The 17,172-nt window shown below is 36.6% G+C and overlaps 1 protein-coding gene across 1 annotated transcript in view; it reads right to left on the bottom strand.

Annotated features, from left to right (window-relative positions):
- The window catches only part of SPIDR (scaffold protein involved in DNA repair), a 461,819-nt gene that overhangs the window by 284,857 nt on the left and 159,790 nt on the right, over positions 1-17,172 (bottom strand). The window contains 1 exon segment of the mRNA XM_079136512.1: positions 351-570. Coding sequence (XP_078992638.1) covers positions 351-570 — 220 coding nt within the window.

Genomic DNA, 17,172 nt, shown 5'->3' with positions numbered 1-17,172 from the left:
AACATGTATTACCCTATTGTCACATAAAAGCATCTTACTAAAATTATTTTTCTATAAGGAAAAAACCAAAAACAACCAGATCTTATGACAACACATAACTTGGTTAAGAATCCTGATGTGGTTGTTTCCCTAACTTCCTTACTGCAAATTATCAAAACAGCTGCCAGAAGGACAAACAAGCCATCACAGACAATTCTGTGCTTCTGTTACAAAAAACCCATGTCAGATCCTGGCTTTCTTTACAATAAAGTGACAAAAATGTTCCTGGTAAAAATGTTTTGTTTTTTTGTTTTTTTTTGGAGAGACAGACTCGTAGTTGATAAGTGCTGGATTAAATTCTTTGCACTTACCAGGGAGGAAAGATGTGGATAACATCCTGGGGACATCCCCTGAGATAACAAGCAGTCTCCTGAGTGAAGAGAACTTTCAGGTTGGTTCCAGGCCCAGTAGCCACACCCCTGGAAGGAATGGCAGCTGGTGACCCCACTAGTTGTTCACACATGGCAACTTGCATGGTGCATTCCTCATGCAGCTCTAGAATTTTCACAGTTAATACACCAGATTTTGTACCTGGAAGTTGAAGAGAAGAATGAAAGCAAAAATGAAGTCCAAAACACATGGTTCGAACGTAAATAAAGCATGAAGAAAAAAAATTCACATTCAGATAGCTTTCTTCAACTGAAGAAAATGGTCGACACACTTTGGAAAGTAAAAGAGATTCTATTGTACTCACTGTAACATAATTCTTTAACCCAAACAGGCCTGCATGTTGCCTTTAATATACTTGTTTTAAGCAACACAAAACAAAGTTTTATATCATGAAGAAACAGTCCTGGACATGTAGAAACTTTGGACCCATTATTTCACAGAATGTTTTTACTCCTAACTTGAACTTTTTTGATGACCACAACAAAGGGAGTATGGATACTGTTGGTCCTTCTCTCTTACACACCCACTCCTCATTACTTGCTTTGAAATTATGTATATTTCTGGCTGGCTGCAGCTGTTCAGATGATCATGAAGGTTAAAAACTGAGGATCTACATGGGCTGCTGGGTATGAGGACTCTGGATTTACATGGATGAAATTCATTTTGGATTTGTGTACCGGATCTCTTACAAAGCTGGCCAATAACATATCATTTCAACTTCTCAGTTTTCTCATGTATGAAATGGAGACAGAATACCTGCCCCAGTGTACACCTAAGGAATGAGATAAAGAATTCTATGTTCACTCACTTCCAGCGAGTGAACCAGATCGGCATGTATCAATGGAGAAATCTCAAAAATAAGAGGGTACAAATCAAATTTACCAACTATTATACCTATAATATAATTCAACAAACCCACAGAAACCAATACAATATTGTTTATGGATATGTATGTCATACAAATATAAAAATATAGAGTAGAAGGACTCAAGAAGAGGCATGCTAGCTGCTGTCTCTGAGGATAAAAAGAGAATGTGACTTAGGAAGGGAGCTGGGGATTTCAAATTTATCTGATATATTGTTTATATTGCAAAAATAGCAAAAGACAAAAGATTAGCATGTGTCACTAACTCTAGGTAGTGAGTACACTTATGGTTTTTATTACTCTCTATTCTAATTTTTTTTTTATTTTTATTTTTTGGTACCAGGGATAGCAACTGAGTTTAATCTCTGACTCACATCTCAGTCCTTTTTATTATTATTTTTTTAAATTTAGAGACATGGTCTCACTAAGTTGCTTAGGATCTTGCTAAGTTGCTGAGGCTGACCTTGAACTCATGATCCTCCTGCTCAGCCTCCCCAATCACTGGCTATTTTATAAAATAAATAAATAAGTAAATGAATTCAGTGAGAGTAACAAAAGTGTAATATCTAATCTATTGTCTGATTGATAAAAAGACATTCACTAAGTAAATTTCTATACCACTTAACAGTGAATAATAAAAAATAATATTTAGATAGTGGCATTTTTTTTTTAGATTTTTCATTTTAATTTCTCTTTCTCCCTCTCTCATTTGCTTCATTCATTTCCACTCAATCCCAAACCTTCCATCCTTCCTTTGTCTAAGTGAACATGCCTCTCCAAAGCACTGTCCTGCATTACTGTTTCTCCAGATCTGTGCCTATCTTGGTACTCTTTCTTAAGGTAAAGAAGTAAACAGAGTGGGGAAGGATATGAACAAGCACAATGTAAAGCCATCTGTTGGTTACTAGGGGGAAGGGAATGGAGATGTAATAACAAGAATATAAGGAAAGGTACTGATTAGGAAGTAAACACACAGTTGTTCTGCCACAACATGTGTCTTTAATGAAAAGTAGCTGCTCTTTAGTTGGTAAAGAGGAAAAGAAGTTAGAATCATATGAACGTCAATTTAGTCCAAAGTTTTCCCAAACAGGGCAGGTAAAGCAGTGGGTGGAGAATTAGGGTCTTTGGAAGCAAAGGGAAAAGTTCCAGTGGCCAAAGGAACATTTTTGGACTGTTAAAACTTATGTCTATACTCTGGGTTCATTTCTAACATTGTGTAGGTTTGCTGACAGAAGCCACTACACATGATACATGGCCGCCTGCATGCTTGAGCACCTGCCGCCCTGCTCGAGTCAAAAGGTCCAGCTGAACATAGACTTTTGGTCCTGTGCATTTCAGTGTTTGTTGTGCTTGTGCAGCTACCTGTCCAAGCAGCACAAGTCCTCTCTCTTCAGGTACCCATTCAGGTGCCTTATGTGGCACAGGTAGAAATTCAGGGATTTGCTCCAACCTTAGAGTCCACAGAGACCCTGAGAGATTTTTATAAAAGATAAGCTCTTACAGAAACACATAAACAGTATTATAGCAGGTATATCTATGTATCCAGGATGAACCACATTTCCACTGATTGGTTTTTCTGAAGATTCTAACAATATTCCCCAAACTATGAATTCTGCTCAAGATCTGTAGCACCACATAATTTATAAAATAAGTTATTTTATGATGTTGACTGTTACCATAGTTCTGTACACCACAGCTTGCTTGGTGAGTAAATGAGCTTGGGGAGCTGTGATGAGCAATGTCATCATGTTCCCAGCACCAGGGAGGGGATAGCATTGAGTTCCTGTCCATTCAGACAGGGAAACCCTCCAGAGTCCTTGGGAGAAACCAGTACCTTCCTTTCCAGAAAAAAATGAAGCAGTGAGTTCCCTCTTCTCAGAGGAAGAAAAAAGCATGAGTGACTTAGCTAAATTATGTGCTTGAGGCAAGCATTTAATCCAAGAAGAGGAGATATTCATTTTACAAACAGCCCAATTAGATGAATGATACATAAAAGACCATTTCTGTACCACCAGAGCAACATTCTCCATAAATGCTGTGAGACTGAGCCAAAATATCACCTCATCCAGAAAAACGTTTCCTGAATTCCGGCCAGAAGCAATTATTTTTTCCCTTTGAAATTCTCAAATATCTTATCTATATTTATCTCACTATTAAAGCTAGAATCAACCACTGGGATAGATTCAAACTAAAAAGCTTTCTCTCAGCAAAGGAAACTATCAGCAATGCGAAGAAAGAGCCTACAGAGTGGGAGAATATCTTTGCCAATCATACTTCAGATAGAGCACTAATCTCCAGAATCTATAAAGAACTCAAAAAACTCTACTCCAAGAATTCAAATAATCCAGTCGACAAATGGACTAAGGAAATGAACAGACACTTCACAGAAGAAGATCTACAAGCAATCAACAAACATATGGAAAAATGTTCAACATCTCTAGTACTAAGAGAAATGCAAATCAAAACCACCCTAAGATTCCATCTAACCCCAATTAGAATGGCGATTATCAAGAATACGAGCAACAACAGGTGTTGGCGAGGATGTGGGGAGAAAGGTACACTCATACACTGCTGGTGGGGCTGCAAATTAGTGCAGCCACTCTGGAAAGCAGTGTGGAGATTCCTTAGAAAACTTGGAATGGACCCTCCATTTGACCCAGCTATCCCACTCCTTGGCCTATACCCAAAGGACTTAAAATCTGCATACTACAGAGATACAGCCACATCAATGTTCATAGCTGCTCAATTCACAATAGCCAGACTGTGGAACCAACCTAGATGCCCTTCAATTGATGAGTGGATAAAGAAACTGTGGTATATATATACAATGGAATATTACTCAGCCATAAAGAATGATAAAATTATGGTATTTGCAGGCAAATGGATGAAATTGGAGAATATCATGCTAAGTGAGATAAGCCAATCTCAAAAAGCCAAAGGACGAATGATATCACTAATAAGTGGAGGATGACACATAATGGGGGGGAGGGAAGGGTTAGTGTTAGGGTTAGAGTTAGGGTTAGGGAGGGGGGGCAAGTATGGAGGAAGGAACTACTGTATAGAGGGTAAAGAGGGGTGGGAGGGGTGGGGGGAAGGGAAAAAATAACAGAATGAATCAAACAACATTACTCTATGTAAATTTATGATTACACAAATGGTATGCCTTTATGCCATGTACAAACAGAGAAACAACATGTATCCCATTTGTTTACAATAAAAAAATAAATAAATAAATAAATAAAAAAGGAAAAAAAAAAAAAGAGTGGCCTCAATTTTCAAAAGAACATAGTATTACCTCTCCCCTAAGAGTGCTGCAATCCAGGAAGACAATGCAAAGAGCATATAGCATAGTGCCTGGCCCAGAATACATGCAGTAATGGTACCCCCACCATCTTTATCATCAGGTTTTCAAGGAATTTTCAAGTAAATTCTCTTACATAATCCACCATAACCCCCTAAAACAGGTAAGGAAGATATTATATCCTTTCTTTAAAAGGAGAAAACTGAAAATTTAAGCTTCCCACAGGATTTCTTAAGGACAGAGAGAATTACTGGCAGGCCCACTCTTAGAAATTGAGTCTGCTAAATTGTTGGGAATTAATGTAACAAAAGAGGTGAAAGACTTCTACAATGAAAACTACAGAACATTAAAGAAAGAAATTGAAAAAAACCTTCGAAGATGGAAAGATCTCCCATGTTCTTGGATAAGCAGAATTAACATTGTCAAAATGGCCATTCTACCAAAGGCACTATACAGATTCAATGCAATTCCAATTAAAATCCCAATGACATTCCTCATAGAATAGAGAAAGCAATCACGAACTTCATCTGGAAGAACAAGAGACCTCGAATAGCCAAAACAATCCTGAATAGAAAAAATGAAACAGGAAGTATCACAATACCAGACATTAAACTATACTATAGAGCAATAGTAACAAAAACAGCATGGTACTGGCACCAAAATAGACAGGCAGACCAATGGTACAGAATAGAAGACACAGAGACAAAACCACATAAATACAGTCACCTCATACTGACAAAGGAGCCAAAAACATACAATGGAGAAAAGATAGCCTGCTGCACAACTGAAAATCCATATGCAGTAAAATAAAATTAAATCTCTATCTCTCACCCTGCACAAAACTCAACTCAAAGTGGATCAAAGACATAGGAATTAGACCAGAGACCTTGCACCTAATAGAAAACAAAGTAGGCCTGAATCTTCATCATGTTGGCTTAGGATCAGACTTCCTCAACAAGACTCCCAAAGCACAAGAAATCAAAGCAAGAATCAATAAATGGGATGGACTCAAACTAAACAGCTTTTTCTCAGCAAAGGATACAATCAAGAATGTGAAGAGAGAGCCTACAGAGTGGGAGAAAATCTTTTCCACATGCACTTCAGATAGAGCACTTATCTCCAAAATTTATAAAGAACTTACAAAACTTTACAACAAAAATACAAAGAACCCAATCAATAAATGGACCAAGGAACTGGATGGACACTTTACAAAAGAAGATATACAGGCAATTAATAAATATATGAAAAAGTGTTCAACATCTCTAGTAATTTAGAGAAATGCAAATTTAAAAACTCTAAGATTTCATCTTACTCCAATTAGAATGGCTATTATCAAGAACAAAAACAATAATAGATGTTGGCATGGATGTGGGGGAAAAGGCACACTTTTACATTGCTGGTGGAGTTGCATATTGGTGCAGCCACTCTGGAAAGCAGTGTGGAGAATCCTCAGAAAACTTGGAATGGACCCACCTTTTGACCCAGTTATCCCACTCCTCAGTTTATACCCAATGGACTTAAAATCAGCAAACTACAGTAACACAGCCACATCAATGTTTACAGCAGCTCAGTTCACAATAGCTAGATTGTGGAACCAACCTAGATGCCCTTCAACAGATGAATGGATAAAGAAACTCTGGTATATATACATAATAGAATATTATTCAGTAATAAAGAATAATAATATGGCATTTGCAAATAAATGGATGGAATTAGAGAATATCATGCTAAGTGAAATAAGCCAATCCCCCAAAACCAAAGGCTGAATGTTTTCTGTGGTAAGTGGAGAATGATATATAATGGGGGTGGGGGGTTGGGGAGGGAGAGAAGAATGGGGAAAGTTTAGATTATGTAAAAGGAAATGAGAGGGAGGGGGGTATAAAAAATGGTGGAATGAGACAGACATCATTATCCTATGTACACGTATGATTACACAATTGGTATCAATCTACATAGTGTACGACCATAGAAATGAAATGATGTACCCCATTTATATATAATGAATCAAAATGCAGTCTGTAGAAAATTAAAAGGTAAATTAAAAAAGAAAGAAATAATATTCATGATAGTTGTTGCTACTAACATTAAATTGCCCATTTAATTTTCAAAACATTGACCACATGGTAATTTAGAAACTCTCCTATATTATTACTCTTAATCTTTTTATTTTCACAGATATCCCAATATGCTCACCTATCCAGTATTCTACTTTAAAACATGTGTCCTACTATTCCTGAAACTGGCATATTTTTCCCTTCTTCAGGTCAATTTATTAACAGGTGCCCACTGTTGCTTCTCCCTCTTCACCCAGCATACACATGCACGTAAGTATATAGTCACATACACACATACACACAGAAGAATAGGAGGTCAGGGATAGACATCTGGGGACTTTAAAATTCACCTTCTTCCTCTGTAGGCAGGATCTCTGTCCTTAACCAGCATTCTGAAACTGGTCACCACCAGCTGTTACTACTCTGTTATAATTCTCCTTGTACTCATGCAGAACTACCATGCTATCTATAATCACTAATCACTTCATATTTTACTTTTTAAAACGTATTTTAAGGGTCCCCTCACAAAATAAATAATACCAAAAAATGTTTTTTTTTAAAATACTAGGGATTGAACCCACGTGTGCTTAATCACTGAGGCACATCCCAGCCTTTTTTATATTTTATTTAAAGACAGATTCTTGCTAAGTTTCTTAGGGCCTCACTAAGTTGCTGAGGCTGGCTTTGAACTCATCCTCCTGCCTCAGCCTCATGAATCACTGGGATTACAGGTGTGCGCCACTGTGCTTAGTCCAAAATGGTTACATTTGGGGGTGGTTCTATGAGTTACTTGTGCAATCTTAAATAAAATGCTTAACCAACTCTGTTTCCTGTTCAATTAACTTCTAGTAGTTATCTAGGGATTCTTAATATTGTCAAGTGAAGAAGACTTATAATTCTTTCTAAGTTTTCCTTCTCAAACCACCACACAATTTTAATTCCACTTTCATTGTGAAGGTTAAGGTTCACAGTGTGTCCTTTATCTATGCCAAAATCTCTGTGCTTTGGACATAATCCACCACTAAAAGTAAAAAACAATTAACAAATTTACATTGGCACTATTATATAAACAAAATTCAATGCCTGTCTAGATTCTCCAGGTTGTATCTGAATTAGACTATCTCAGCCTCAAATCATATGATTTGACTGTAATCATTCTTATGACCAATTAAGTCCTTTAAATGCCAAAAGAAAAAGAACTATATTCTCATGGCCCCAACATCCTCATTAGATGTCTCAGCTTTCCCCCAAATCCATTCCATCTTTCTAGAGAAGAGTGTGCTTGTTTTCTCCCTGGAACTAAACTGAGCTTGAGCAGCAGGGAAAGAAAATCAGATCAGAATGATCAAGATGGAAGGAGACAGGTTATTTATACCATCGGATGTGGAGTTGGATATTTCCTGAGTGTGATGGGACGTCAATAGAGAAGGCAAATGATGAGCTCTGCTGAGAACAAATTGAAGGGGGCAAAGGAAGAAGTAGGGAAGAAAGTTAGGAGATTCCTGCAGTAATTCAGGAGACATGGTAGGTGCTAAGATGTGGGGTAGGGAGAGGGGGAGAAAGAAATGGTCAGGTTCTAGATACTCTTTGAAGGCAGATCCAATAAGACTTGTTGATGGAGTAGACATGGGAAAGAGAGTAGTGAAGAACAACTTCAGTGTTTTGGCCTTAGCAAGAACAAGAATAGAGCTCAGTTGAGAGTCCTAATTAAAAATAATAATAATAATAATAATAATAATAATAATAATAATAATAATACAATGAAAGAAAGGAAGAAAGAAGGATAGAGTTAGCATTTATTGAGATAAGGAAGCTATCTAGATGAACTGGTTTCTTTTCTGGGGGCTGGTAGTGGGTGGTGGAAGAATATTTGTACTAAAACAGTTTTGGATAAATTAAGATTGAGATGCCTCTTTTTTATTACAATGGCCTACTCTTAACTAATTTTCCTAGTCCAGTAACTGAATTTTCCAACCTATTTCTCATAAGGACCACTAGAATAATCTTTTTATGTGTAGTTTTAATGACAGTCACCCTGTACTTAAGCCTTTCAATGGTTATCCAGTGGATAAAATCCAAACTCAGGTACTTTCTATTGTAGAGCAAACCCTTTGTTAACTGTTATTCTTACTGCTCTTGTCTCAAATTCTACAGTTCCATTCAAGTAACTTAAAATTATTTCTGTAATGAGGTAAAAAATAAAGTCTTTAAGAGAGTTTCCTATCACTGTCTCCCTGGGTAAATATCTCTCTGAGCACAACTCTCATTTATTTTCTCACTGTACGTCTTATTTATTATACCTTTGATTTTTACACACAAAATGAAAAATTTGTCACTTAAATCATGAATTCTGTGCTGTACCTGAATCAGTACCAATAAAGAGCTGAATGAACCCAAATACAAACTGATGTAAGGAATTTGGGGGATTGTATCACCGCAAACCAGTATGCTTCTTATCTCACTTCTCCTTACCTCATTTGCATATTGTATATACCCTGAGAATGGGTTCAAGTGATGCTCCAGAGAGAAAAATACATACATTCCAAAACCAAATCCAAATGCTGTTTTATCTATTCATTGTTTACATTGTCGCTGTTTTTTCATAAACATTCACTAAAAGCTGAACTACATTTATTTGTAACTAATTATACTTTCTTTTTTGAGAAGTTATAGATACACCTGAGTTTACCAGTGATCCCAAAATGCCTAGCAATGATATTCAACAAGTGGGCCTTTATTCAATCATTGATTGCATTAATAAGCTTTGGTACACCAAAATTTTAGTTTCCGAATAAATGTTTTAAGTTGCCATCAGATTCATTTCATAGATATTTTCAGGATAAAATAATAAGGCTTTACACAGATGTAGATTAATACCCACGAAACAAATTCTAGAAAAAATCATATCTTCACCCTGTCAACAGTTATAATTACTTTTTTTTTCAAGAATTTATGCTCCCTATAAAATGTTAAGTCATCTGGCAATGATGAACAGACAAATTTCTTAACCACAACCACTTACTGAACTGTAAACAACTGTGCTTTCACTTCTTGATTCCACTTTTTTTTTTTTTTTTTTTTTGCCTGTTCACTCAGTTTAAAATATTCTTCTCCAAAAGCCACAATAATTCTAAGCATGAAACAGAAATCTGAAACCCAACTCTACAGGGAAAAAACAAAAACACACAAACAAACTAGACAAGACTGACCAAGAGATCAGAATGTTTATCACAATCTGTATGGATGAGAGCAACTGAAACAGCTGGGCACCTCAGCTTCTTGGGATCACTAGAAACAACACTGTATCTTGTTCTGTGGGTATAGCCCCTACAGTCCCTTAAGTTTGAATCGGCAGTGGAAGTTCCATTTTTAAAGAAATAAAAGTAAGAAAAATTCATAAATAACTATAGGAAAGCAAAAGATCCCTCGGAAAAGGTAAGACCCCAAGTGGGGAGTATTTATGTTTTCCCAAAACTCTTATGTTGAAGCCCTAACCCTCAGTGTGGCCATATTTGGAAACGGAGCTTCTAAAGTTATGAAGTAATGAGGTCATAAAGGGAGACCCCAATCTGCAGGAATTAGTGCCCTTTGAAGAACAGACATCAGAACAGGGTGCAGTGGCACACTCCTGTAATCCCAGTGACTTAAGAATTGTAAGTTCAAGACCAGTCTTTACAGGACCCTCAGCAACTAAGCAAGACACTGTCGCAAAATAAAAAATAAGAAGGCTCAGTGGTAAAGCATCCCTGGATTCAATCCCCAAAACCAAGAGAAGAGATACCAGAGAGTCTGCTCTTTCCAAATGAGCACAAAGAAAGAAGGCAGCTGCTTACAAACCAGAAGGACCTTACTGGAGCCTGACCATACTGACACCTGACTTCAGGCCTCGAGCACATTAAGAAATTCCTGTCTGCTGCTTATCTCTGATAATCTGTTATGGTAGACAAGTTGAATGAGACAGGGTTGATGTGATGCAGACAGTGCCAACTGGCATGCCCTCCACTCTTCAGTATCCAGAAAGCAAGTTCTTCTTTGTTGAAAAATGTCCTCATTCAAAACACCTTATGTTATGCTACTGTAGGTAATATTTTGGCTTAGAAAACAGGATTTTAAAACATCACAAAATCACCACTGAAAATAAGTTTTAAAAGTCTTAAGATTAAAGAGAAAGTAAAGAAATAGCTATTTAAATACCTCTATTTTTTAAAATGAAGCATCGATGGAGAAATAAGTGTGTTGGAAACAATTTCAGGAACCCAATTTCAAAATAGCAAGTTACTAATTATAGATGCTCTAGAGTTTAGAGGCTTATACATTCACCCTCCTCCACATAATCCTATGAATGTCAGAAGGGCACAAGCATCCATATAAAACAGCACCTGTACTATGTGGCCAACCCACAGCACCTGCAAGATACGAAGAGTTAAAACGCATTTACTGATGAACTGACAGATTCCAGGGCACCTCTACTGCCATTTTATCCTTGATACTTACTCCAACTCTCAAACTCTCCCCACTCTATAATGACTATCAGTAAAGGATACAGTAATGAACAACTTCTAATTCATTAGTTAAGTCCCCTTACTTGGGTAGAAACAGGAAAAATCTACAGAGCCAGAGCAGTGCAGGTCCAAATAAGAACATAGCAAATTCACTACTACTAGAAACAAGAAGGCATTATAGTCTTAGTGTTCTCTTCTTCCCATGGCATCATAAAAACCCCATAGGAGAGAGAAGGAAAATGAGACGTGAAATTAGCTTAAGAATTAAAATGAGAAGATGTGATTAAAAAGACAGAGTGACCACTACCACAAAAGAACCTCTCTTAAATGGCAAATGAGAGACTGATCTCCAGTGTTAGAAAAGTGTAAGGGAAATTGAGCACAGGAATCCAAAGTTAAAATAACACTTTGAGAACAACTTTCACAGAGAAAATGCATGTAAACAGCAACACAAAATTTTAGAAGCAGAAATAACTTAAGATCTACTAAAGTCACTCTTTTAAATAAAGAAACTGAGGCACAGATGAACTTTCCATATAGGCCTTCAGCCCTGGCAGAGATGGAATGGGAACCAACCTCTTCTGACTAGAACATTTTTATGCTAGGTAAGTCCTATACATCTTTTTAGCTTTTTTTCACATTTATTATTTGCTTGACACTTTGTATAATACTGTAGGATACAAGAAGTATAATAACAAACAAAGCATTGAGACAGAAAAGTATATTAGATCTGGTGGTCAACCTCGTACCATGAAAACCAAAGCTTGATCCTGAAAGGAAGTATTTAGTGTTGGGAGCATGTATGGGGAGAACAGAAGGGAACCGTGGAAGCTGGGACTAATTTAGCTGGGCTGGGAGAATGATAAAATGTTATACCAGAGAGTTCAAACATTATTCAAGGACACTAGGCAGTCAATGGAAAATTTAAAAGTAGGGAGTAATATTATCAAATATGCCTCTTAGAATAATGACCCTGATAGGTTATAAGTAAGGAAAGGTTAGTAGTAGTAAGACCAGATGGAAACTGACACAATAATCCAGGCACGAGGTAATTGGGGCCTACAGAGGTAGTGGCAGATGGGATAAATGAAGTTATCTAACTTCAGAGACAATTCTGAGGTACAATCATCATCAGGATCTGGAGGCCATCTGGACTGGAAAATGCAAGAGAAAGCCTAATCAGTGACTGCTGGATTAACAGGCCAGGAAGAGCCAGAGTGGGGATACTCAGATGCAGGTGGAAATGGGGTGCACTGGAGACCCAACAACATGAGAGAGAGGTCTGGAAGAGGGGCAGGGGTTATTACCTAGGAAGGACACATCAAACAAAAAGTGAAGAGGCCCAGAGCAGAAGCTTTAAGAATCCATGTTGAAGCAGCAAACAGAGGAGAAATGAATGAAGAATGACAACGGAAAATGAACACAGGAGGTGGCAAACCAAGGGACATTGTCCGTCAAGTGGAGGTGGAAGGGTGAATAGCCATGGGAGTGCTGCAAGGAGACAAAAACCAGGAAAGGTGGCAAATTCCACAGGCTACTCTGGTGGAAAGGAAGTCATTTCACATTGGATGGAAGGGGAAAAAATATGGGCTATGGGGTGGTCTTTTGAATCTCTAACACAATTCAAAAGCACAGTTTGTAATACTTTGCAACTTTACAAACATTTTAATAACATCAAGAATTTGTTTATTCCACCTGCCAGCTAGAAAGTTTTCTATATTTTCACAGAAAAAAATAAATTTACCACTACATTTGTTCAGAAAAATAAGCGAATTATGATAAGCAAATCACCTTCTTTCTGGAATATTCCAGCTACACAGGCTGGTGAGAGCTGGGCCACCTGGCCAGCCAACGTCTTCCTCTTCGGCAATCTCCCTGAAAGATGAGGAGAATCAAGTATGGGCTTCTCCATTCAAACAGGCCTCTCTAGGTAGGCAACATGACCCCAAGTGGAAAACGCATCCATTTGGAAAATAAACATGAATGGAAGACATTTGGCAAAGTAGATTGATGGAAAAGTTAAGATGATGTTCACAAGATTTCAGAGTATGGAGAGATGCCAATGTGATACCAAACTAGGCTGGAGGGAAAAAGAGTGACAAATTGTCGAGAAAGCGAAAAAAAAAAAAAAAAAAAAAAAAAAAAAAATGCCTCAAATATTACTACTTTTCAGAATAAAAAATTTTAAAAATGGCTTTTGAAATATAAATAATTTTCAGCAATAATGAGGTCCCAATTTAACTCTTTGAATTATTATTTATCAAGACATGAAATTCAATAGGAATCATACTTTACCTAATATATATAATACATTTAGAATGAGCTAACTTTGCAGTCTTATTTTTGGATCATTTACAACAGAGTAAATAAACATTCTCTTGAACTTCAGGCCTACAAAATTTAAAAAAAAAAAAAAACTTTTCATGGAAAAAGAAATGGAGAAAGCACAGGTTAAATAAACCCATAGCGATTCTAAAAGAATCATTTAATTCCACAATATCACTAAATGTCACTTCACAGATTTTATTTCCAGGAATAAAGGTAAAAATGGATATGGCAGAAGCTGCCATGTGACAGTTAATGTGACAGACATACTGGTTAGAGGTGAGTTTGATGCTAAGTATTTCTTCCTCTTTATTAGATGCTTTCACCTAAAAAATATGAAATAATGACATTATGAAAGTCAAATATGAACTCTTTATTTTGCTAGTTCACACTTAAATGATCTATGGAAATTATAGTCACAACTCTAATAGCGGACAAACTAATATCATAGCTTGTTTCTTGACTGGAATTGTTCAACCAAGAGTATCTATATGAATTATTCTGGTCTATGACTATAAAGAACCAAGTTAAATACCATTGCTGCACTGAAATGTGGGTAAGGATATAAAAGAGGGGAAAAAATAAAAATTGAAAACTGTAATTGGCTTTCTGGTTTTACAGGTCCATGGGAAGTTGGAGATAATCCAGAGTCAGCTCCCTTAACCCTGGAGGAAAGAGGAAGTAAGAAAAGGAACCAAAGCAAAACTTCTCCAGTCAAATCTGAGCTGATCCACACTGAGGTCACAAGGAGAATCTCTTCAATTAAAACAAGGGTGGTAGATAATAAGGTAGCAAATACTTTAGAAAAAATTTAAAGACTGTTTAAGATTGTGAACTACAAAACTAAAAAGACTTCTTCAAGCCTGTGTCATTTTCATTTAAGTCTAAATAAACATAAATGTTTTTTTAAAACTTGTCATATATTAAGAATTCTCTATGATTTGAAAATCATAAAATGTTGCCACGAGATTAGCCAAATTAAATGATGGCTTACTATACATTTCTCTTTCCTGAGAATGTTAGGAGACTTGAGTAAATCATATCAGTTAGTCTTGGGTAGAAAAAACACTGCATCAAGGAATTAAATCATTTAGACCACAAATCCATTTATACAAAATCTTTTTCTTCCTGCTCACACTGCTTGTTTCTGTATACAAATGCTAGCCCTGACATTCCTTCTTCTCAAGTGAGGCTGGACAAAAAGCCCATTTCTGGGGTTAGCCCAGCCCAGAAAGTAGTAGTAAACAGGTATTGCTGTATCACTGGTAGTATGTTCCCAAGAAGGTCCAGGGGAACTGTACTCCATAGGCTATTCTATCAGAGGCACCACAGCTGTTGCATTTGAGGGAATGGCTATGGGAAGACACAGGGTCTCCCAGCCTTACTCTGCCTTTTCCTCTGGAGCACAGAATGGTCATTCAGTAACAAGAAAGGATCTATGACACTGGAAGAACTACATTCATTTGGGAAAAAACCACCTCATTGGAAAAACCAGTTCTGTCGAATTTTTCACTTTCTCAAAGATGATTTTTTAGTTCTTCATAAGTAAAAGTCAGGGTGGTATAGCTATCATTTCACATTTATCTCCCTCCTTTAAATGTGAGAACAACATTTGATTTGATACATTTCTTCTTTTCCAAAATGAATATTTAAAAAGAAACTTTGCCCAAAACCTTTCCAATGAAAACCTTTGTTCATTATTTTATGATATTTACCAATACTTCCAAAACTATTATATAATTTGAAGGTTTAAAAGCATTAGAATTATCTAGGAAGTGCTATGTGTTGTCCTGTCCAAGTGTTTTATTATAATCCTTAGGATAAGAATAGTGTGTGATTTCTTTCAATCTCTCATGAAATTGTGTAAAGTACTCTTTAAGGAGCAACTCATTAGTCATTCTCCTTTTTGATTTTTAAGAAATAGTACTTTAATCCCTTTAGTTTTGTTTTTCTTATGATTTTCTAAAATATTCTTCAATAAAGAAAACTTTATAGATACTATTAACTAAGTGTAAAACATTTGTTTCTAAAAAATAAAACTTTAATATTGTAAGGAATAAAGGAAAAATTAGTGTTATGATGCACACAGTTGTCAGTGATAGATACAGACTTGGTGCTCAATAAGTGGCTGAATGAGTGAAAATGATAAACAGGAAGTGAAGCTAAAAAAAAAAAAAAAAAAAAAAAAAACCCACCCACATAGGAGTATAGCTACTTGCCATGAAAAGTAAAAGACATGAGATACCAATTTACTGTAGTTCTCTATTAAGTACAAAATACTAAATAGAAAACTCTTCTGCAGCACTAGGCTTCAAAACTGAGGCCTTATACATACTGGATAAGCAATCTATCACTGAGCTACATTTAAATTGGGCTCATGAGATCCTCACACTTCAGCCTCCTGAGTAGCTGGGACTACATGCTTATGACATTTTGCCCTGTGAATTTGGGGACTTGGTACCTCAACTAGGTTAACTGGATGAACAGTCACCAACTATATGGGCAGAGGCACCCATGGGTTGGCTAGTAGTATAAGCTGAAAGCAAGTTTTCCAGGTAGCAACACCAAGATGCTGTTGTGCAGAGGTGGAAAAAAAGGCACTGATATTTTCACAGTATCCTGTGGCCTATACTTCATGAAGTTTCAGCTGAACATAACCCAGCAGCAAAAAGGTTAAAAACATAAATCCTAACACAAAAGCTATTATTTTTAACACCAATAAAAATGGCTAAGTTCATTCTTTATTTCTTATACTAGTGATTTAAATTCAGTATGGTCCATTTATTATTTTGAAAACACATGCACATCTCTCCCCAACCACATACAGAAAATTTATAGCATTGCTTCCTTCAGACTTGCAGACCAATCTTGACTTTATTTCATCAGCAAGTTAAGGAAGAAAATTCAGAAAGAATTCTGGCTTTGGGTAACACTAAAAATTACTGAAATTCACTGATTTGTTGTTGTTGTTTTCACGTTTTCCCCCACAATTGTTTTTCTTTCGGGAACAAAAACCTAACAGTGGAAAACAATGTATCTGAAGCCCACCAACTTCTTTGGCTTCACATTTTCTTTCCCAGGAGATTTTTTTTTTTTTTTTTTTAATTTAAAAACATCTGTAACTATTTTTAGCTTTAAAAACTTTGATATTAAACATATTGTGAAAATATCTGTCACACTGTTCCTCATCAGAGAGTCGGAAGGAATTAGGGCATAGCAGCTGCTGTACACCCATCTGTGAAACTGGTCACATGGTGAGCTCACGCTTTCTGTGTCTGCCACCATCTAGCCACTAAGTCAGGTGCCCATGTAATGTGGTTCCACTGCCACTAACTAGCCAGGCATATAGGACTGTGCCCATTCACATTCTCCATCTCATGCTGTCCCCACCACTACAATAAGGAGAGTTGTTGTGAGGATTGAATGAATTAATAAAAGATGCACAATGCTTTGAACATAACAATAAACACTGGCCATAGTCATCCCAATAAACAGTAAAGTGGTGCTAGAAAACCATTTCCCTTTGAAACAGAAGAAAAATTAAACGAAATGGCTCCTGAAGAGAAATCTGGAAAATATTTCCCCCTCACCTCTGTAATAATCCATTTTCTACTCCACAGCCACATTTTAAGTACAATTTTCCAAGGTTTTACTTGGAGGTAAAACCCTTCCAAGGCCTCCAGGTCCTGTGATATC

The sequence above is a fragment of the Sciurus vulgaris genome (assembly GCF_902686455.1).
Source record: "Sciurus vulgaris genome assembly, chromosome: 1".
NCBI classification, from domain to species: domain Eukaryota; kingdom Metazoa; phylum Chordata; class Mammalia; order Rodentia; family Sciuridae; genus Sciurus; species Sciurus vulgaris.
Note: the sequence above shows the minus strand (reverse complement) of the source record. Positions and strands in the feature narration are given on the sequence as shown.